This window comes from Protopterus annectens, chromosome 16.part0, assembly GCF_019279795.1.
Source record: "Protopterus annectens isolate FY-2018-M chromosome 16.part0, PAN1.0, whole genome shotgun sequence".
Lineage (NCBI taxonomy): Eukaryota > Metazoa > Chordata > Ceratodontiformes > Protopteridae > Protopterus > Protopterus annectens.
Genome location: NC_056750.1, coordinates 30,350,414 through 30,374,162, shown reverse-complemented (window position 1 = coordinate 30,374,162; position 23,749 = coordinate 30,350,414). Strand labels below are relative to the sequence as shown.

Below are 23,749 nucleotides of genomic sequence, written 5' to 3'. Positions count from 1 at the left end.
CTGTGTGGATGTGTGAGATATATCTATGATATATATATATATATATATATATATATATATATATATATATATATATATATATATATACTGTCAGAAATCTTTTCTGTCAGATTCTGTGCTGCTGCGAGACTTCCAAAGAATTCAGCTGGTTAGAGGATGACATCACCTCTGGTCACTTGACTCTGGTACAATACATACACAGAGCTTTGCTAAGATCTCTGGCAGGATGTGAAAACTATAACACAATTTCAAACTTTCCTCCCTTCTAGGGTTCTCTGATAAAATGTTCACATTTGATCAGTTACAGCAATAAAACCTAATATACATTTATACATTTTAACACCAGCAACTTTACAAACATATTTTTAACACCAGCATCTGTACAAATCAAATGACATAAACTTTTGTAACAAAAAAAAAAAAAACCTCCAGCTGGCTGTGCTGGCATATGTACACATGTGCTACCCTACTCTCTCTGGCACAGATGGCACTGCTTCATTACATCACAAAGATGCAGAAGGAAGCTGGAACATGAGATTAGGGATATGAAGTAAAGATATAATAAAAGTAGCTGCAGAGGTAAAATAATTAAAAAAAAATTGCTATTAAACAATATAAAGTAGCTCTTATGAATAATGTCCAAGAGAAGTAAGATCTCTACATTTTTATTTTGAGTAAAAGGGATAATTTATGCAGTAGTAGTATCTGGATGATGTCAACAAACCGCTCAAGATCCGTCCATTCTAACTCGTCAAAGAGAGAGCAATAATGTCATTTCAGATACAGGATTAATTAAGAAAAATAGAACAAAAGTGTATGAAGAGTCAGTTGAAATGCAGAGAGTTGTTGGACAATCTGAGCCTTTTCAAAATTTCTCAAATCTGAGTGTTACGTAACCAGTGGACCAAACAGAAGCCACCCATGTTGTAAGAGGGCTAACCCTATATTTTTATAAGCAGTTTGGCTTACTAATAATGGAGAAGCTGCATATACTTTACATAGCAACAGGAAGTAGGGGTTCTTCTTCACAAGAAATTACTCTTGCTAGAGCAATCATGCTTCCAAAAGGGTTCACAAAGGCTGAAGATTATAGGCCCATATGCTTGCTGCATGTAAGACGTAAAAATCTTTGATAAAATACTGACAAATAGGTTGGAGAAAATCCTTCCAGTTGAATCACCAAGGCTTCATAAAAGGGGGAAAGCAGGGCCACATTTTGACTTTGGCTTAACGTGCAAAAATACACCCAAAAGAGATACTAGGATGAAGCTGTATTGTTAATAGATTTTCAAAAAGGATTTCTAGGTGCTCCTGGAAAAAATGGGATTCCCTTAGTTTTAAGAAAATGGAAACTCGTCTACCATAAACTCTCAGCCACAGTGGATTTTAATACCATACTGTCAGAATCAATTCACATAAAAAACACAAGATGAAGCTCCCAATAGATTTGGAAGGTTTTGTTTCAAAATATTTTAAAACTAGAAGTACCAACATCCTGGAAAAAAGTGATAGTAGCTGTAATACCTAAACAGGGTAAAGATCCATCAGATCCAGCTTCATATAAGCCCATTTCAATACTAACTCGTGAATGTAAAGTGTTTGTCTATGATGGATAAAAGAATGGCAAAAGTAATGCCTCAATTGATAGATATGGATCAGTGTTGTTTTGTGGAGGCAGGCAAACATTTGACAACATTAACAGAACATTGATGATCCAGAGGGAAGCAGAAGGTAAGAAAATACCATTGTTGTTGGTGGGTCTTGATGCAGAGAAAGCATTTGACAGAGTAAGCTGGGACTTTATATTAACAGGGCAACGGAAGCATTTGTATTTCCTGAAAACATTTGTAAGGTTGATTATGAGGATATATGAGGGATCTGAGGTGAAAATTAAAGGGGGTGGGGTCCTCTCTGATAATCTCTGCTTGAGCAGAGGTGTCCTCTATCCCCTTTATTATTTGCATTATATTTAGAACCATTGGCAAAGAAAATAAGAGACTCAGAAATTCAAGGATATAATTGATATGGTAGTCAAGAAAAGCTGGCTCTGTTTGCAGATGACATTATTTTATACCTGACAAAACCAGAAAGAGACATTACAGTGCTGTGGAACATAATGAAACAGTTCCATACCTTTTTGGGATACAAAATTAATGAAGCAAAAAACAAAATCAATAGCAGTAAATTATGTACCCACATAACGAACTGGTTCAGCAACATCCATATTTATGGGGACATGATAAAATTAAATATTTAGCAGTATGGATTAAAAATGATACCGGTGTGGCAGCTAAGGACATGTGGGAAGAGACTAAACAAAAGATAATACAAAAACTGAGAAAATGGAAGCTCTGTTATATGGAAATTGATAGCAAGCTACAAACAGTTAAAATGTTTTTAGTCCCTTTAGTCTTCTGCAATGGTCAGGCATATTTTTATCAACCAGAGGAGAAGTTGTGGATAGCAGTTAATAAAGAGCTGAAGGATTTTATCTGAGAGGGGAAGGCAGTGAGTCAAGTGGGATAACTGACTCTTCCAATAGAACAAGGCAGACTAGGATTACCCAGTTTGAAGGGGTATTTCAGAGCAACACAGTTAAGGCTCCTATACATAGCACAAGCAGAAACCTATAATTCAAAGTGGAAAGAGATGATGAAATAGGGGAAGCTCAAGTAACTGGGAGAGACTGGGATTTTGGATGCAGACTTTTAAGGAGAATAACAATAATCATACAGAATATTATATTCATAAAGTAGCAGAAGGCCTTTTAAGAATTAAGTCAACACAGGAATGGAGAAAGGAGATTCTGCCAATAGGGATGACTGATGACTGCAGTCACGGATACAGACAGTAGACAAGAGGGGGTGGGAATGTATTGCAAAAAAACTTGCAAAGGAACCAAGGCACTTGGGAGCAAATTATTAGACACGGAAAGGTAATAGAATGAGAAGATGTCAAGAATTTATTTGGACTGCAGGTTGAAGATTGCCTTCCATCTCAAGGATTGATATCAAAGTATAGTCAAAGAGAAAGAAATGGGGGGTACTAAAAGACCATCTCTGGTAGAGTTTTTAATAGGATCTAAAACAGAAGTTGCCATTAAGAAAGGAATAATTAGTAGAGCATATAAAATATGGCATGATAATTATAAGAATCAGTCAGAGGAGTTTAGGAAGTACTGGGAAGAGATATCACATAAGCAATTCACAAAGAAACAGTGGGGGATATATGTATGGCTCCAGAATATGCAAGAAACTCTAGAAGATTTCTGATCTTTGTCTAGAAGTGCTTGCATAGGTATTTGTATACCCCAAGCAGACTTCAGAGATTATTTCCTTAGGTAGACAGCAAATGTTGGAGGTGTAATGGGGCAGAAAGGGGCACCTGGGAACATATTTTCTAGGAATGTAATGAGTTGGTAGATTTTAAAGATTCCCTACAGACTGCTCTGTCCGAGATGCTGGGTGAGCAAGTTAGAGTGACTAGGGAAATTATTTTTTTGAGCTATGATACAAACTCGGAATTGCCTAGACATAGTAAGGACTTGCTGAGTCTAATTTGCTGACTCCCAAAAAAACATTTACTAGAAAATGGAAATCAAAGTCTAAACCAACTTTACCAGAATTAGTGAAGATAGTAACAAAGTTAAAACAACTGGAACTGGGATCTTTAGAAAAAGGTAGGAGCAAATTACACTGGGAAAAAAATGGGAATTGTGGGATCAATACATGCAGAGAGGAGGAACAAGGTTTAAAAGAAGGCAGGATTTGAATGAGCTATGTAATAGTCGACTAACAATGACTGGATATGTTAAAAGTGATGTATAATGTTTGCAGCTACAGTTGTGTCGCACAATCGGAATGTATAATGTTTGCAACTGAGATTCTGTTGTTGTGGTTTATTGTCATTTTATATAAATGTAACATGGCGTATGGGGTCTACTATACATGATCGAAATTTCAAAAAGCCGAAACCATATGTTCGACTTTTGAAATTTCGAACATGTAAAAAAAAATTACTTAGACATTGCTAGCAGGGGACAGGGCCCCCTGCGCGCCCCCCACACCCCCTGTAATTTAAATATACTACCTCTGCCATTGCACTACAGTGCGGAAGATGGGAATCTTCCCATTCCGCACTATATGAAGATGCCCATTCTGCATGATCGAAATTTCAAAAGTTGATCCTATAGTCTTGGACAGATAGGTTTCGGCTTTCTGAAATTTCGAACATGTGTAGGGGACCCGGCATATGTCATACATGATAATTTAATAAAGATGTTTCTTGGTTTATTTAAAAAAAAAAAGAGGCTGCCCATTGTTGCCCGTTCTTGTAGACTTTTTCCTTAGACCAGCGGTTAAACACAAAGTGCATAGACTTTGATATTAAAGTTATAAACGCAAGAAACATACTGTGTGCGTGGTATGCAGATGATGGTGTAATCTGGCTCTATAAACCATTTATTTTCTTGAATTTAATTCTTAACTCAGTCTTTCCAGTTGTGCATTAATTGCAATGAACAAAATGAACAAAGATTTTCCCAGTTATGCACAGAACAGATTAAATGCTAAAAAATATGTATAATGTGCCCATAGAAGTAGTCACTTGGGATACACATCATTAGATACAAGTAGGATGGGATACACATCATTAGATACAAGTAGGATTATAAGCATGAACACTAAACCTCTATAAGAAATTTTAAGACAGAGTATTTCTCACTGGAAAAATTTCAATCTGCCTGTTTCTCAGTAGGGTGCAACGTATTAAATGATAATATTTTAATTCTGACATCTCTCATGTGTAGCAACAACAAAATAATTAGACAAATTATAAAAAACTGATCTGGTTTATCTCTGGTTGGGTAGTAAACTGAGGGTAAGCAAGAAAAAAAAACAGATTTCAGCATCAGAGTTCCTCTCCTGTCGGAGTTATGTGGCATCTTTTCATTTTGATAGTTTCCTTGACAAGACTGCAAATGTGCCAACATACCCAAACCATGCTTCCAAAAAAAAAACAAAAGCTGTCATGGTGGCTATACTGAGTTTGTCTCAACCTTGGGGTTACCCTTCAAGCTGGTTGAGGGGATGTCAAGCACTGAACATAGACAGTTCAGACTGCAAATGTGCCAACATACCCAAACCATGCTTCCAAAAAAAAAAAACAAAAGCTGTCATGGTGGCTATACTGAGTTTGTCTCAACCTTGGGGTTACCCTTCAAGCTGGTTGAGGGGATGTCAAGCACTGAACATTGACAGTTCAGATTCAGTCTGGGGAACTCACATTGGAGACCTGAGGAGCTGGGGGATAGGACACAGAGCCTGTAGGAGGAGCCACTTTAACAAAAAGAGATGATGGTGCTGATTCTAGTTGTCGGGGCATTGAGGCCCATTTGCCAACAGGGAACATTATGCATCCAAACGGATAATGTCATAGTGATGTAGCACATCAACAAACCTTTAGTCAAGCTAGCAGTGCAGGGTTGGGAGCTGGCCCAGGGGTCTGGTCTAACCTTCGAGATGACTTGCATCTTGCTCCAGGAAAATGCATTGGCAGATTAGCTAAACAGAAAGATGTGGACTTCCATGACTGGATGATAAACAGGGGCATATTTGTGGATAAAGTTCACAGATGAATGTGTACGTAGACTTTTTTATTTCTCCAGGAAATGGGCAGCTGAGACATATGGGTGAAGGGGGGCTTTTTATGTAGTTACTTTGCAGTACAGTTTTATATTTCAGTTTGGAGATCACAGTAGGGTGGGTTAGTGCCTTTGTTTTGCTTCCCGCTATTATGCAGTCTTCCACTTTATTTTTTTTAACACATTTATTGAATTATCACTTAAGACATAGGCAAACATACATTTATGTAAAAGAAAACAAACCATGTTAGCATGTTCTCAGTTACAAGCATTATGCATCACGTGCATTCTTTTATATAACTATCATCAATCCAGCATTACATATATTGTTCAATTCCTGTCTTCCCTTAAACCTCACTCCTCCTTCAAAGCATTCTGCATGCATTTTTCGTATGATTTACATGTAATTTTTCCTCCTACACTTTTCTAAAGGTCTCACTTTCAGTTCTTTTGCCTTTGTTACAACATTCCATACTTTAAATCCAATTGGTTTAGACTTTGATTTCCATTTTCAAGTCATTGCTTCTTTGGCAGCCACCACAATTAAACTTATCAAGGCCTTGGTATGTCTAGGCAATTCTGATTCTGTTACAGTTCATAAAAATCATTTCCTTAGTTACCCCCATTTGCTCTCACAATCTTTCTGACAGAGTACGCTGTAGGGAATTTTTAAAGTCTGCCAACTCATTACATTCCCAAAACAATTCTTCCCACTTTCTTCCCCTTCTCACCTCCAACATTTAACCTCTGTCTGTGGGGAAATTCTTTGGAGTCTGTTGTGGGTATAAAATATGTATGTTTTATTGTTGTTGTTTGGCAGAGTGAGAGATCAGTGGTGTTAAATTTCATACAACAAGGATTTAATGTTATGGGGTTTATACATGAAGGCTTATACATGAACTCCCCAACCAGCTTGCCTTTATTCAGCTGTCCACGTTGCACAACCTTATTTTCAAGCCTACTGCCTGCCCTGCACCAGCCAGTCTAGTCACACCTTACAAATCAAATCGATCCCTACAATCAGAAGACAAAAATCTCTTGGCTGTCTCAAAACCAACAAGAAAACCAGGTTGCACTCTGTATTCATACTCTGTCTCTATACTTTGCAATTCACTTCCAAGTCATGGGATCATAGGAGGTTACTAGGTAATGGCCCTGGGCACCTTACAAGTCTAGCCAAGAGGTTATCCACAAAAAAAGAAACTTCAATCAGCACATGTCGCCCCTGTCAAAGAGGGACAAAGGTGGAACCCCTGGGACAAATTTGTGGTTTCCCATCCAGTCATCAAGGTTGTGCTTGAAGAGGGTCAGCGAGGTACTCTGACATGTATGGGAAGTCTATTCCAGAGACAGGGCAGACTCTGGGAGACAAACCTGTCTCTCCAGCAGGTTTTTTTGATGTTGTATATTAGATTTAGGCCTATCGAGCAGGTAATGCATGAGGAGTTAGACTTACGGATATGGAGCATCTCTAGTAGGCAGGGTCTGATATTGCCTTGTACGTGAGACACAGATCACCTCTGAGCAATCTGTATGTGTAAAGTGATAGTGATTTGAGCCTGTCCGCATAGGACAGGTGTTGGAGGCCATGGAATCTCTTTGTGAGGTATTTCTTTGGCCTTTCCAGTTGGTGCAGGTGTTTGGAGAGCTACCAGCCAAACGGGGTGTTACACTCAATTATAGGTCTAATGAGGGAGGAGTACCGAGAGGTAATAACTTCCTTTTTTCTGGATGCAATCCCTTTACTTATGAGATGAACCAAGTAAAAGGCTTTTCTGACCACTGTTGCTACATGATGGTCAAATGTGAGATTGTTGTCAACCTGAGTACCCAGGTCTCACCACGGGTTGTGTGCTTGGGGGGTTGCTGTTGATGTAATCAATAGAGGCCATGTTTTTGCTGAATGGTATGATAATACATTTTTTTGTGTTTAACTTAAGGCCATGGTCTAGACCTTAAGGTCTATGCCTGGCCTAACCCATTTCAAAGTCTCTTTAAAAAATCATCTCAAAAGTACATTGTTGTGCTCCTGCATAAAGCCTGCGTAATGCTCAGGTCTTCCTCTTCTTCCACACTAGCCTCATCCTTCTCTTATATCATATTTCAATCCCTCACAGACTGCAAGATTCTAAGGCTCTTCTAACTCCTTCTCTGTTCCTGTTCTGTATCCTTAAGTCACTGCTAAGGCTGTGTTGCTTCTATTCTTCTTAGCTCTCTAACTTTCTGTCTGCATCACTAACTTTATGATTATTATTCTCCTAACTGAAACTAACATTCTTTTTCATGTACTATAACAGTCAACACATTTCATTACCTACGTACTATTTTTTTGGACACTATGTACATAATGTATGGTGAGGATGGCTATTATTGTCTGTAATGTTTTAACTCTATAGAATTGTCTAGACATGTAGTAATATATTGCAACATCTTGTAACATAGTTTGTTCTTTCAACTTATTTTTGTATAGTATTTCTAATATAATTTGTATTGCATTGGATTATACTGTATTTGTATTGTACTGTATGTGCAGCTTTTGTGTGTATGTGTGTGTGTGCATGGATTCACTTCAGATGATCGAGTTTCCAAAATTTCGAAACTCGTATGATCAAGACCATCAGAAGTGAACCAAAAAAAACAAAAACAACACAATGCTTTGCCAGAGATGGCCTGCACCTGTCGCCCTTGGGATTCCGGATACTGGCTAAGGCTCTTACCACCCCATAGTGCCTTTTTTAGGCAAGGTTCAATGACAAATTTACCACTGTAACAGGTACAAGCAAGCAAAATCTGAGGGTAATGCTACTTAATGCAAGAAGTCTAAACCTCAAAATGCACTCACTCGAGGCACTCCTTAAAATGGAGAGCATTGACATCTGTGCAGTGTCAGAGACCTGGTTCAAGGCTCCAGAGAGCACCACTGCATTACCAGGCTATAATTCATACCACACCTTTCGGCCACCTAATCTGGACCGAAACACTAAAGCAGAAGCATGTCCATATTCATTAAGGATATCCACACCTCCAGGCCAGTTGCTCACCATAATGCATCCGAGATTATCTAAGTGCAACTAACTCTGGGCAAGACCGCAATCCAAATTGTAGCTTGCTACAGATCCCCCACAATGCCCCAGGATTCCCACTCCTCATTTCTTGATAAACTGGAAAATATTAGGGTACAACCCAACATCCTAATAATGGGCGATTTCAATTACCCCACCATTAACTGGGAAAACTACTCATGTACCAACTCTTTTGCTCAACGTTTTCTGGAATTCATAAATTCCAATGCCTTGGATCAACTTATCCACACCCCCACCAGGGGCAACAGTATCCTAGACCTGGTAATTACCAACATGGGTGACCAGTGTTCCCTACGAAAGGTCAGTTCCTCGTTGGTCAGATCCGACCACAAGCTAATCACCCTAGACATCCACATCCCACCCCCCATTAGGGAAACTACCATAAAAAATTTCTCCAAAGCCAACTTCATGCTTCTTAAGACGGAAGTGGCAAACTTCACGACACCCATGCAGATGGAAAATAGAGGTACAACTGCTGAATCCTACACAATTGCACTTTATAATCACTTACACGAGTGCATGGATCGTGCTATTCCTAACGGAACCAAGATGCTATCCTCCAAAAAAATGAAGCTAATCTGATGGTCCCCTGCCATAAACAAACTCTACAACAGAAGAAATAAACTGTTGCAAAAAAGAGTTAAATCCCATGATTGGAGGAACTCCCCGGTCAGCCTCAGTAAGAAGCTGAGATCCCTCATAAAATCCTCCAAAGGTAGTTATGAAAACAAAATCGCCACTGATTCTAAAGACAACCACAAAGCATTCTATAGCTATTTCAAGTTACAGCACAATGGCACCAAATATACAGAATATTGCCAACATCTTGGCAGATAGATTCAGTGCTAACTTTACCCACCCCCCCTCACCCCCTAAAGGGCCCATCTCTATACCGGAAGAATGCAAAGTTCCTGTAGTCACGTCTGCACAGGTAAAAATCACACTCTCCAATACCAAGAACACAGCATCCATGGGACCTGACAACATCCCAGGCTGCGTTTTACATGGACTACAAAACGAACTAGCACCCCACCTAAGTACCATGGTCAGTCATAGCCTTACCTCAGGCTTTGTGCCCACTGAATGGCGCACAGCGACGGTTATCCCACACCACAAAGGGGGATCCATCACGGACCCCAGGAACTACTGCCCCATTAGCCTGACGAGCCTGGTCTGCAAGGCCGTGGACTGTATCATCATGGAACATATAAGCAAAGACATTGGTAATCTCCAAACTCTGGACCCCCACCCAGTTCGGATTTGTAAAAGGTAGATCATGTCTCCTAAACCTGATAGACTTCTTTGAAGCAGTCACCAAAGCCGTAGACGAGGGTAAGGTGGTTCACACAGCCTATCTAGATCTCGCCAAGGTTTTCGACACCATCCCCCACTCTGGAATTATAGATAAACTCACTAAACTAGGTGTAATTTCCTATGTCACAAGATGGGTTGCCAACTGGCTCACTGACAGAACCCACACTGTGAAAGTATCAGACTCCAAATCTGACTTCAGACCAGTGACAAGTGGAGTACCTCACTGTTCAGTCCTGGGTCCTCTCCTGTTTGGTATCTACTTCTCTGAAGTGCAGGCTAACACAGAAGGTCTTTGGCTAACAAAGTTTGCAGATGACTGCAAACATAGGAGCCATAATCGAAACTCATAACAATGTGGACATCTGACAAAAGGGCCTCACTGAGACAGATGCCTGGTGTCAAAGCCATAGCTTCAAGCTCAATGCCAAAAAGTGCAATGTCATCCCCTTTTGGTAAAAACTCTGTACGCATGAACTACCACATAGGCGGTAGTAAACTTAACACCGAAAGTGTGATAAGAGACCTTGGGACACAGGTGGACAGTAGTCTCTCCTTTGATAATCACATCACCACAGTAGTCAGGAAATCCTTCTACGTGACGCACCTCATCACAAAAGGTTTCTCATCCAGGAAAAAGAGGTCATTGTTCCCCTCTACTCGTCGTTCATTAGACCCATTAATAGAGTACAACACCCCTTTTGGTATGTACCTCACAAGACATCTACAACAACTGGAAAGGCCGCCGAAATACCTCACAAAGAGGATTACCGGCCTCAAACAGATGGCCTATGCAGACCATCTCAGAAATCTCCAGCTTTACTCCATCGCATATCGCCTACTTGGAGGTGATCTCTGCCTAACATACAAAGCTATGTCAAACCCAGAGCTGTTGGATATGCTCCACTTAAAGAAATCCGAACCCCTCCGAGTTACACACTCTAGGGACCTAAACCTTGTAACCAGAATAACCAGAACATGCTGGAGGGATAGATTCCTGTCCCAGAGACTTCCCATACTCTGGAACAAACTACATATCAATATCAAACAAAGCTCCTCATTAGCACTCTTTAAGAAAAATCTTGATAATTGGATGGGAAATAGGAAATTCATCCCGGGGATCACTTCTGTGGCTCTGCTTGACAGTGGCACAGAAAAATAATTTTCCTGGGTGGCGAAAGCCAGGGTACCTTTTTGGCTAGGCTTATATAGGCCCTAGGGCCAATAGCCTAGTACCTACCTATGAACACATTTTCAGACATTTTTGCAGGGGGGCAAGCCCCTCTACACCCCCCACATCCCCTACTTAAATATACTAACTCCAAGATCGTGCTACAGTGGAGGAAAGGGAAATCTCCCATTCCGCGCTTCTACCGACACTACAGAACGGGAGATTTCCCTGTTCCCTGCTGTAGCGCAATTTCAGAGTTAGTATATTTAAGTAACAGGGGTGCAGATGGCTTCCCCCCTGCAGAATCCCTCACTTAAAACACTCACAACACTTATTTAACCCCCCCCCCTTTTCAGATATTCAAGTTTCTGAAAACTCGATCTGGTCTTGACCATATGAATTTCAAGATTTCGGAAACTCAATCATCTGAAGTGAACCCATGTGCATATACATGTATGTATATATATAATTTATATAATGTATACATACATATGTGTGTCTACATATATAGACACATGCATGCATACGTGTTTATATATGTATATATTATACGTCCACACATTTATAATATACATTATATAACCAAATTCTACCCTTATTTCCATGATAAGCACCTACTGGTCCTGTCCAAGAAGGACACAGGTGTAACCCCTGAGGTGAATTTACGGTTACCCATCCTTTCGTCCAGATTGCGTTTGAAGAGAGCCAATGAGGTGCTCTGTTTGACATGAAGTTGGGAGTCTGTCCCAAAGGTGTGCTAACCTTTGGGAGACAAATCTGTCCCTCAAGCAGGTTCTGTTAATGTCACATACCAGGTTAAGGTGTTTAGACTGAATAACCTGTGTACCATTTGACTTGTGTAGCTGCAGCATTTCCAGAAAAGCAGGGTCAGAGATTGCCTTGTATGCGAGGCAGAGATTAAGTGACAGTGATTTCAGATGATCCACATAGGACAGATGCTGAAGACCTAGAATTTTACTTATGAGGAACCTTTTTGGTCTCTCCTATTGCTGCAAGTGCTTAGAAAGGTGCATACCAAAAGGGGCATCATACTCAATTATTGGCCTGGTAAGGGGAGAGTACTGGGAGGATATAACTTCTTTGAGCAATATGAGTGCTCTTCTTACCAATATGGAGACATGGTGGTCAAAGGTAAGGTTGCAGTCAACCTGTGTGCCCAGGTCTCTCACCACTGTGTGTGCATGTAAGGTGTTACTGTTGATGTGGTAGTTAGCAGGGACATTGCCCTTACCGAAAGGGATGATAATACTTTTTTTGCATTGAGTTTAAGGCCATGACTTTGGCACCAGTCATTTGTTTGTGTAAGACCCTCTTGTAGGATGTTGACATCATATGGAGATTCTATGACTGCTCCCAGTTTGCAGTCATCTGCAAACTTTGTCAGCCACAGACCTTTAGTTTTTGCTTGTACTTCAGAGAAATAGATTCCAAACAGCAGAGGTCCCAGAACTGATCCCTGTGGAACACCATTAGTTGCAGGTCTGCTGTTGGAGGTGGATTCCCCTATTTTGACTGTATGGGTTCTATGAGTGAGCCAGTTAGTGACCCATGTAGCTATGTAAGGGTTGATACCTAGCTGGGTGAGTTTGTCAGTAATGCATGAGTGGAGGATAGTGTCAAGAGCCTTGGCTAAGTCAAGGTAGGCTGTATGTACGGATTTCCCCTCTTCTTGGGCCTTGGTGACTGTATCAAAGAAATCCACCAGGTTTAACAGGCACATGATCTCCCTTTGAAAAATCCAAACAGAGTACGGTCAAGTGTTTGGAGATTACCTATATTTTTGTTGATAAGGTCCATGATGATTCCCTCCATAGCCTTGCAGATGAGGCTAGTCAAGCTAATAGGTCTATAGTTCCCAGGTTCAGTGGAAGCACCACCTTTCTGCAAGAGAGTAATTGTGCCCATTTTAAATTCAACTGGGACAAAGCTGGTGCTTAAACTAGGATTGAAAAGAGTACCTAGTGTTGTTGCTAATTCTTGTTGGTGCCCGTGTAGCAAGCAGCCTGAGATTTTATCAGGTCACTTAGATGCTGTGTTTTGGCCTCAGAGAGGGAATTAACGACCTACTCTTTAGAGATGCATGGTGGCAGGGATGTCATGTGATTATATGTATATATAAATGTGTGTGTGTGTGTGTGTGTCTCATGTCTTTCGGCTTTTCCTGGTTAGGGATCCCCACAACAGAACTCCAGTCTGCTAATGATTGCCACTGGATTTTTACAGAGCCGAGTTGCCAGCCCAACCTTCAAAGAAGGCACACCCATTCACGCATGCACCTATATGCATTTTATTTATTTATTTATATATATATATATATATATATATATATATATATATATATTTATTGTGTGTGTGTGTGTATATATATATATATATATATATATATGTAAAATGTGTATGTATGTGCACATATAATATATATATGTGTGTGTGTGTGTGTGTGTGTGTGTGTGTGTGTGTATATATATATATATATATATATATATATATATATATATATATAGTGGGTGTATACATATATATATATATATATATATATATATATATATATATATATATATAATGTATATGTGTGTGTATATATAAATATGTGTGTAGGTATTTAACCAGCTATCAGCTGCGTTTATAAATTTAACTGTCACTTTCAACACTGCTGATTGCAAATTTGGTGTTGCAGTGTTTTAAATGACCTTGTTCAGTACCTTCACTGTTTGACTGGCATGCTAATTGTGTTTGTAATACTGAGAATGGTGCCCACAGAGCCCTGTTCTTAGATTGTAACAATCAAAATTAAAAAATCTGTTAATAAATACATGAACGAAATATGCACTGCAGTAAAATATAATATTATTCAGTGTATATATGATTAAAACATTGTTGTTATAATCTTGCCCTCCTCATTTTTAGTACACTACTAATACTAACATTGTCATTAAGCCCTGGGGGTCTTGTGGCATTTAACTTCAATTGCCACAACAATTCTTTGTATTCCAGCGATGTTTCCCAATCATATATACACTGAATAATATTATATTTTACTGCAGTGCATATTTCGTTCATGTATTTATTAACAGATTTTTTAATTTTTTAATTTTGATTGTTACAAATTCTATTAATTTTGTATTTTCACTGCACGTCAGGTGCGGGTGTTCAGCATATTTCAACTTGAATATGTTCATTTTTAAGATGTTTTACTTGAATATGAAATTACAAGAATTTTTTAACAACATTTTGTTAGTATGTGAATATATTTTTCAATTTTATGCACAGGCAGGTTTTTAAACATTACAGGTGTTATAAATATTGGTTTTTAACACAAGGTTTTAAGGTTTATATAAAATGGTATGTCAAGACATCTTTAAGAGCACAATTAATTGAATCTGTATTTCCAATTAATTACAGGTCATGTGACCAGTAAATGACTATATAAAGAATTGTGTTTTTTTTAGTATACATCTTGATAAAGCCTGGTACTAACCAGGCGAAAGCGCTTGATCCAATTTTGACTGCTGTTTGGTTTTGCATCCTTGTTACATCCATTAAAGACAGTTTCATTACGTTTTTGGGTCGGTTGTCTTCAACTGTGGAAGTTTTTTATTACTTGGACTTTGTGGTAAACTTTGACTTTGATTCTGTGATTGGTGACATTTGGATCAGATAAAGCTCCTTACAGTACAAAGAGGTACGAATGGGTCTCCAGTTATAACCTTTTATTATGCGTTTTTGGCACAGATGCAAAGATTCTTCTCTCAAGCTTTGCCTTGTGGCATCCAGGTGTCGAACATATTTTTATTGTTGGAAATCTGATCTTTATATAAAGTGTCATTGCGCTTCTACAAACTCCAGCATCATATTTTCCCGACTCTTACTAAATGAAAGCTGAACATGAAAAACATTCTTGTCCTCACTGCAGAATATTTTCATTTTTGCAGATTTTTGACTCCTGATACACACAAGATTATTTTGAATTGTAGGTTCTCCCTTTCGATTCTCGGCTGGAGCACCTTCTGTGTGGAGTCTGCATGTCCTCTCCATGGTCGAGTGGTGTTCGAAAGACATGCATAGAATGGGCGTGCCTTCGCTGAAGGTTGGGGGTCGAGCTGGCACCTCGGCACCTGTAAAAAATCTACTGCCAATCATTAGTAGACTAGAGTTCCGCTGTGGCGACCCCTAACCGGGAAAAGCCGAAAGAAGAACAACAAACATTTCCTGCTCATGCTTCAGTTTCACTATTCAAAAGGTTACTTTTAAGTTGCTTTTGTCAGGAACATACAACTTTATTTAGAATTACTGTGTGGTTGTAAAGCATAATGTTTGTAAGATTACTTTTGTTGTGTATGAGGTGCCTGATAAAATTAATGTATAAATAAATAATTTTTTTTCTTGAATATATCTTATGTGAGGATGAGACAACTGTGTTTTATTTTTGTATTTGCCGGCTTCACAGATAACAAACATTGTCAAAAGAAATGCATCTTTACCTTTTCTCTTGCGTAAAATTTGTTTTAGTCCACTGTCTTAGCAGTTTAATATGCTTTGTATTTTAATAGGTTGCACAATTCCGTAGACCGTAATCAAGAAGAGAATCTTGAAGCACATGCTGGAAATACCTCTTCACACAATGAGGACTCTGCAGACCCCATTATGCAAGAGATAAGGGAATACCTACCCCATCTGAAAACAATCTCAAAAGGAAACCTAAGTCTCCTTGCAAAACATGACCTTAAAAGATTTAGAAGGTTTAAAGAACAAGGTAAGGCAATTGCAGTGTGTCATTAGTATGAACAACACCAGGAAAACAAGTAATTGAGGCATAGTAGTGGATCAAGCACACGTACAGACTTTAATGCGTCACTTTCATTCCAATATTTAATTATTCCTGACCCTATTACACAAAAGGATAAAGCCCTGAGTGTGTCCCAGATAACCTATGCTCTGTTAGCAGTACTAATGCTGGAATGACCACGCAGGGGAGGATGGGATTGAACAACCAATGCTGGCTCGTCCATCTTGAGAGGAGGGAGACCACGTAGGTTCGCTGCAGTAGCAGCATTAAAAGCTTGGCAAGCTCCATGCTGCATGCAGAGTACTGCTTATGCACCTCTTTGAAGGCAGGTATTGCTGAGCTTGCATGGCTGTAGCAGTGTAGTAGGTGGTTAGGGAACATTCCCCAGCAGTGGCATGACACTGCACCAGCATCCTCAAGCTCACCGATCTTGGATATGGTCACCAGCATCTTCGAGCTCACCGATCCTGGATATGGTCACCAGCATCCTCAAGCTCACCGATCCTGGATGTGGTCACTAGCATCCTCGAGCTCACCGATCCTGGATATGGTCACCAGCATCCTCGAGCTCACCGATCCTGCATATGGTCACCAGCATCCTCAAGCTCACCGATCCAGGATATGATCACCAGCATCCTCAAGCTCACCGATCCTGGATGTGGTCACTAGCATCCTCGAGCTCACCGATCCTGGATATGGTCACCAGCATCCTCGAGCTCACCGATCCTGGATGTGGTCACTAGCATACCTGAGCTCACCGATCCTGGATATGGTCACCAGCATCCTCAAGCTCACCGATCCTGGATGTGGTCACTAGCATCCTCAAGCTCACCGATCCTGGATATGGTCAACAGCATCCTCGAGCTCACCGATCCTGGATATGGTCAACAGCATCCTCGAGCTCACCGATCCTGGATGTGGTCACCAGCATCCTCGAGCTCACCGATCCAGGATATGGTCACCAGCATCCTCGAGCTCACCGATCCTGGATGTGGTCACCAGCATCCTCGAGCTCACCGATCCTGCATATGGTCACCAGCATCCTCAAGCTCACTGATCCTGGATATGGTTTGTGTTGAGCCTTTGGGAGGCTAAGATGGGTCCAGTCGACTCAGTGAATGAGGAGAGCAGCTGTTGGCTGCAGGGATGTAGAGCAGAACGTTTGCAGTGTATGATGGACGTGAATGTCTGTCCCTGGATCAAATGCTTGTTGATTTTCATTATCTCACAGTTACAAAGTGTGAGCCGCTTGGAATACTAGACATACAAACACACTTCTTACTTGGACTCTGGGATTTAGGGAAATCCTTCATTGAGTATCTTGTGGGTTCTGTGACTTCACCTTATCAATGGCTCGGTCAGTATCTGGGCATGATGAATGAGGACTTTGGAATCCTCTCTTCTTGCAGCCTGTTCTGAATCATGCAATTTTTTTAGCCTGCAAGCATCTGGATTATGCTCCCTTTGCATATAATAAAAGGGCCATAACCTGTTTAAAGCAAATTTGGAGTGCAGTGACCTCCTGCTAAGTAATTGCTTCTTTCCGGCTTACATATGTATGTATGTATGTATGTACGTATGTATAAATATTTCTGAGACGGGCAATGATGTCCTTCTAGCCTGCCAATATACCGAAAGAATCTTTCCCATAAAAATGTATCCAAATTGCTCCTAAAAATATTTAAACTACTGTTTGCTTTAATATGATTTGGTAGTCTATTCCATTCATCAGCTACTCTCTGAGAGAACCAGTTAGTTCCCCTCTCATTCCTATATAATGTTCTACAAAGATTGATGATTCTGTTACTTGCAGATAATCCCATACATTTCCAAGGAAGTTGTCTCTAAATGCCTTAAACACCTGAATAAAGTCTCCTCTTAAATATCTGTATGGGACACTGTTCAAGTTCATATATTTTAGTCTTAACTTAACATTTTCACTTCCATGGATGCCATTGGTATATTTCCATTGTGCTCTTTCCAATTTATTCATGCAAGTGTTTTTTTTTTTTTTGTTTAAATAAGGTTTCAGTATTGTTACTATTTACTCTAGTTAGGGTCTAATGTGACTTACAAACAATGACTTCATCATTTCTGATTTCCTAGACTTGATAAATCTTTTCTACAACTCATAGTTCTATAGCTGTCATCATCGCGTTGGCTGATATGATTAGGAAAACCTAAAGCTGGATCTACTCATATACCCAGGTCCTTAAATGAATCTACATTTTCAATCAATGTGTGCTGTATTAAATATTCACACCTTGGTTTGTCTTCCAAATCTACAGCTACCTGGCTGTATTTTAACACAGACAGCTGGGTAGCTGTCATTGAACAAGCAATGATAACACTCCTAGCAAGTCTGTCTCTGTGGGTAGCTGTTCTTGGTGATCATTGTGAAGTGTTGTGTGTCTCATTGGCTTTTAATGCCATAGTGATTTTGCTTTTTGTCCGCACTGCTCTACGGCAAAGTAGTGCTGCAGGCTTTAGGTTTTGGTATTGTAGATCCTGGGGAAATGTCTTGTGACCTAAACGCCGGAACAACATTGGCAAGAACATTTTTTTTTAAATTGTTGTTATTTTTATTATTGTGGAGCTTAAACCCTCATTTGTGTCTCTTCTGTCCAGCTACTGGTCTTCCCTGATAAAGTAAACAGTAGAAGAACTTGTTGGCCTCCTTGACTGAAGGATCTGTTTAAGATGGTTGTAACTGCTTCTGCAGTGCACTTCTCTGAAACCTGTCTTTTTTTTTTTTGTCACTGCCACGGCCACTGTTTGGCACTCCCTCCTGCACCCTCTGGATCCATTCATTCCTCTTTCAGGGGGCAAGAGTCAATTTTTATTTGCCCCCAGAGCAGTTGAAGAGTCCTGTTTGCTCATTCTTTCCCTGCTTGGGGTGGTGGCCTTTTGAACTCGTTCATTTCTCCCTAGAAGGTGAAGAGTTTGGGGTTAGGGAGCAGGCCTTTCCATGTTCATGCAGGTGTCATCTCCCGGGTACCTAACCCCTCTCCACTGTGTCCAGTGACTGACTTTGCTTCCCTAGGAGGTCCCGCACATTCTTTTGCATACAAAAGCACATCTGTCAATAAATATTCATCACATAGCCACACTGATCCAATAGCTGCATCCTGCAGTCCCTCAGTACCCCTTTTGAAACATCAGTACAGTTGGCTGTACCCGCCTCCCTTCACCCCAGATGGACAAGCTAGTATCAGTCATCTTTTCTGACCCAGTTGTTCTATCACCCAAGTCATTAAATGAGTTGGGATCATCTACTCTGGGCTTTAGCCTTTCATGCTTCAGGGCTGGAGCAAGCCTACTGTAATATGGACTGTGCTGTTTCTATGGCTCAGGCAGCAGGTTCAGGAATGTGCTTGTACAGGAAGACACTGTATAGACACTTTTCCTTTATGGACAAACTCAGGCAGGCCACGCTTGATAGCCCTATCTGGGGAAAGTTCCTTTTTGGGCAATGCTTTCAGGACCTATTTGAAGGTCTTCAAAAGAAGTGGGCATTGAACACTGGAAATGAGAAAAAAAAAAAAAAAAAGCCTGACAAACCATTTTGCTTTTTCAAGGCCCATTCAGTTTTTTTTTTTGTTTTTTGACGGGAGAAGGCCCTTATGGAATGAAAAGGGCTTTTTAATGCCAGGCAGGTTTTCCTCCTTGGCTGTGTTGGTCAGGATCTCGGGAAGTGTGACTTCAGCCCAGTAGTAGTTATCCAAACTGCTTTCCAACACTTCCGGCAATGATGGGCTCTGTGAGTACACCCTTGCATATGGAACAATCATAGGCTCCTAGATGTGTACTAGACTAATGGCCCTGGAGCCTTTACAAGCCTAGCCCATAGGATTACCCTGGCATTGTGCCACCCGACCTTAGTTCCCAGTGCCTGTGTCTAGTAAAGCCACTGGAGTGATCCCTTGGGTAAATTTTATATTTCCTATCCACTCATCAAGATTTCTCTTGAAGAGGGCCAGTGAGCTGCTCTGCTTGACATGTATGCGAAGTCTGTTCCGTAGCATGGGCAGTGTCTGGGTTATGAACCTGTCCCTCCAGCACGTTCTGTTGATTGTGGTAATGAGGTTGAGGTCTCTGGAGCGTGTGGTGCAGAGGGATTGGGATTTCTTTAGATGTAGCATTTCTAACAGAGCTGGGTCAGACATGGCTTTGTAAGTCAAGCAGAGATCGCCTCTAAGTAGGTAATATGAGACAGAGACTAGTTGGAGTTTTTTTGAGTCGGTCCATATAGGACAAATGTTTAAGGCCTAGAATCCTCTTTGTGAGGTACTTTTGCGACCTCTCCAGTTGTTGCAGGTGTCTAGTGAGGTACATGCCAAATGGGGCATTGTACTCCATGACTGGCCTAATGAGAGAAGAGTAGAGGGAGACAATGACCTCTTTCTTCCTGGATGCAAAACCCTTAGTAATGAGATGTGCCACATAGAAGGACTTTCTGACCACAGTGGTAATGTGGCGGTCGAAAGAGAGGTTGCTGTCAACCTGTGTTCCGAGATCTCTTATAACGCCTTCTGTATTCAGTGGGCTACCATCGATGTGGTAATTCATGGGAACTGGGTTTTTCCCAGAGGGAATGATGACACATATTTTGGCATTGAGCTTAAGACCATGGTTCTGACACCAGTCATTGGTCTCAGTGAGGCCTTTCTGTAGGATGTCAACATCACTTGGGGAGTTAATAATAGCTCCCAACTTACAATAGTCTGCGAACTTTGTCAGCCAGATTCCCTTCGTGTTGGCCTGGACATCAGAGAAGTAGATTCCAAACAGGAGAGGACCCAGGACTGAACCCTGTGGGACCATGACTGGTCGGCAGTCTGACTTGGTGTCAGCTACTTTCACACTTGGGTTCTATCTGTTAGCCAGTTTGCAACCCACGTAGTGATAAAAGGGTCGATGCCTAGCTTGCTGAGTTTTTCTATGATTCCTGAGTGTGGAATGGTATTACAGGCCTTGGCTAGATCAAGGTCATCCACAGCTCTGGTGACTGACTCAAAGAAGTCGGCCAAGTTGAGCAGGCATGATCTAGCCTTCACAAAACCAAACTGTGTGGGATCCAGAGTTTGGAGATTCCCTATATCCTTGTTTATTAGGTCCATGTTGATATGTTCCACAGATTTGCATATCAGACTCATTACGCTAATGGGGAGATAGTTCCCAGGGTCTGTAGTTGCTCCTCCTTTGTGGAGAGGGATGACTGTAGCAGTGCGCTATTCAGTAGGGACAAAGCCTGAGGTGAGGTTGTGATGGAACAGGGCACACAGGTGAGGTGCCAGTTCACTCTGTATTTTATGTAGCACACAGGCAGGGATATTGTCAGGTCCCATAGAAGCTGTACTCTTGGCCTTGGACAGTGCTGTTTTAACCTGTGCAGCAGTTATACTGGGTGCCTGGCAATCTACTGTTAATGTGATAGGTCCTTTGGGAGGGGAGAGAGGGGTAAAGTTGGTACTGAATCTGTCAGCCAGTATATTGGCAATATCTGTTGGGTCGGTATAGGAGTTACCATTGTGCAGTAGCTCAGAGCAAATCTGGGAATTGCCATGGAGATTCTTTACATAACTATAGAAGGCTTTGTGATTGTCTTTACTATCTGCCGCAATTCTGTTTTCAGAAACAGATGTTTGACATGGTTATTGATGGTGGCACCTTGAAGCTAATACTGTTTGTTCCTTCCCCAGACAGGACCAACTATCACTGCAGAGCTGGTGGGACAGTCCCAGACTTGACTTGGCTGAGGGGCGGGACAGAGTCTGAAGGTTTTACTCTTGCCCTTTATTGTTCTAAAGTGGGAGGAAGAATTTTTATCTTATGCTGGATCACAGCGGAGTCTCCAATTACATTAGTTCATTGTGCTGGAAAATGGAGGCTGTCTAGGAGTTTATTACTCTGCTACTGCAGTTTGTTTTGATTGCTTTGCTGGACATGATGGACACCTATAGTCAGTCAGTCTCTCTGACACAGGACATTCCTTTGGCTCATTCTGCCTGGACCCCACATTCAGTACATGTCAATGTTTGGTCTCTTCTTCACTTCGAGTTCTTACCAGCATGTTAGCCATTGTGGCAGAAATCTTGCCAGAAGAAAGCTTCATACTTTCTTGTGTGACTGGGTCCTGCTGGCCCCATTAGTGGATCTCCCTGGTAGCATCCCTGGTCTAGTTGCTTTCATGATTTGCAGTTGCTTGTGTCTCTATAAAACGTGAGAAGTCCTCTCTAAGCCAAACTTAGAAGATTGCTTTTAACAGGGAAGAGCTAAATGGTTTTATCTTTGCTTGTTTCTACAGGGATGGAGCAGATAGTCATAGTTTTGATTTCCTGGGTGAGGGAGAGCATACGGTCAAGCCTTGGATCTTTCTGTGCCTCCTGGGCTTGATGATGGCCTTTAGTTTCATAGATAAGGATATTGTATTGCAGTGGATGGTGAGGTGCTGTTGCCTGCAGAGACTGGCCACTCGTATGACACTGTTTAGTGTCTTATTCTCAGTGGGCTTTGGCATGGTGATTGATTCCATAGGTCTCATTGTAGGCCTTCTCTTCCTACAGCAGAATATGTTGTAGGCTCTTACAATTAGTGATTAACTGGTAGGTTGCAGAACCACTTCCGCTTCTCCATTGTTCTGTGGAAAAGAAACATCCAGAAAAGAAAGCTTTGCATATACCATCTGGATTTGTGGTTATTGTTTTTGAAGTCTGGGGAAAGGAGAGAAGATTAGAGTCCCTCTTGGTCTGGTTATTCAGCCAATCTGTGGTATAGAATAGAAGTAAACTGGGTGGCATCTGTTGTACCTTCTGTACAGAGTGACAGTGTATTCCTGGTAGTGGGACACAGACAGACAGGAGCGTCACCCTAATAATTGTTCCCATTGCAGGAGAGATGAGTATGCCCAAAGACGGCTTGAGAGACAATGCTGGTCATCTCCCGAAGATGAATTCTGTCTGTTCAAGATTGCAGGAGTGGAGCAGCTCCATATGTTGACTCTCTCATCACATGGGAGAAAATGATTTCTCCCACCCCCTTTTCTACTCTGTTCAGCAAGGTAAAGGAAAGTCGTGGTGAACATGTTCCCTTCTGCCGTATCAGAGAAGATTTCTGACCATTATGTCTTTCTGTCTTTTTGTTTTTTTTTTTTCTTCCTGTGATTCAGTGCCTTATTGCAAAAAATTGAGAAGAAAGGCCCAGGAATATCCTTGTTACCCTCCAGGATATGATTTAAGAGTGTCATGCCTCTGGCAGTGCAGACAACTATACCAGTAGAGCTAAAGAAGCTTCCCTTTGTTATGGCAACAACTGCTTTCATGTCACTGTGTGGCTCCTCACTTAGAAGGTCCAGTGGAAACAGATTCTATCTGTAATTTCCAAGTTAATTAAGGCCCCAAGAAGAGTTTTACTCATGGGATGTATTCTGCTAAGTGAACGCCACAGTAGTCAGGAAATCCGGTAATCTCCAACTGTAGTACCTCGCACTTAGTTCTGTGCAGCTTTGGGCGTGTCATCAGTGATTGGCATGCCAAATGGGGGGGATATCGAGGAAGACTGACAGGCATGCTAATTTTCATGTCACTTCATGTAAATTGCCAAATATTCATGCAGACAATGAACTCCATCCTCATAGAAGTTATAGCTTTTTCTCCTTTTTCAGGGGGGTGCTCCCCCCCCCCCCCCGCTTCTGTACAGATGTGGATGCCTTAAGGCCAGCTGACCAATTCAGCACT

At 41.0% G+C, this 23,749-nt stretch overlaps 1 protein-coding gene across 1 annotated transcript in view; it reads left to right on the top strand.

Annotated features, from left to right (window-relative positions):
- Positions 1-23,749, top strand: part of TTF1 (transcription termination factor 1) — a 280,172-nt gene that overhangs the window by 40,744 nt on the left and 215,679 nt on the right. The window contains exon 3 of the mRNA XM_044058464.1: positions 15,778-15,980. Coding sequence (XP_043914399.1) covers positions 15,778-15,980 — 203 coding nt within the window. The remainder of the gene's footprint in view (positions 1-15,777; positions 15,981-23,749) is intronic.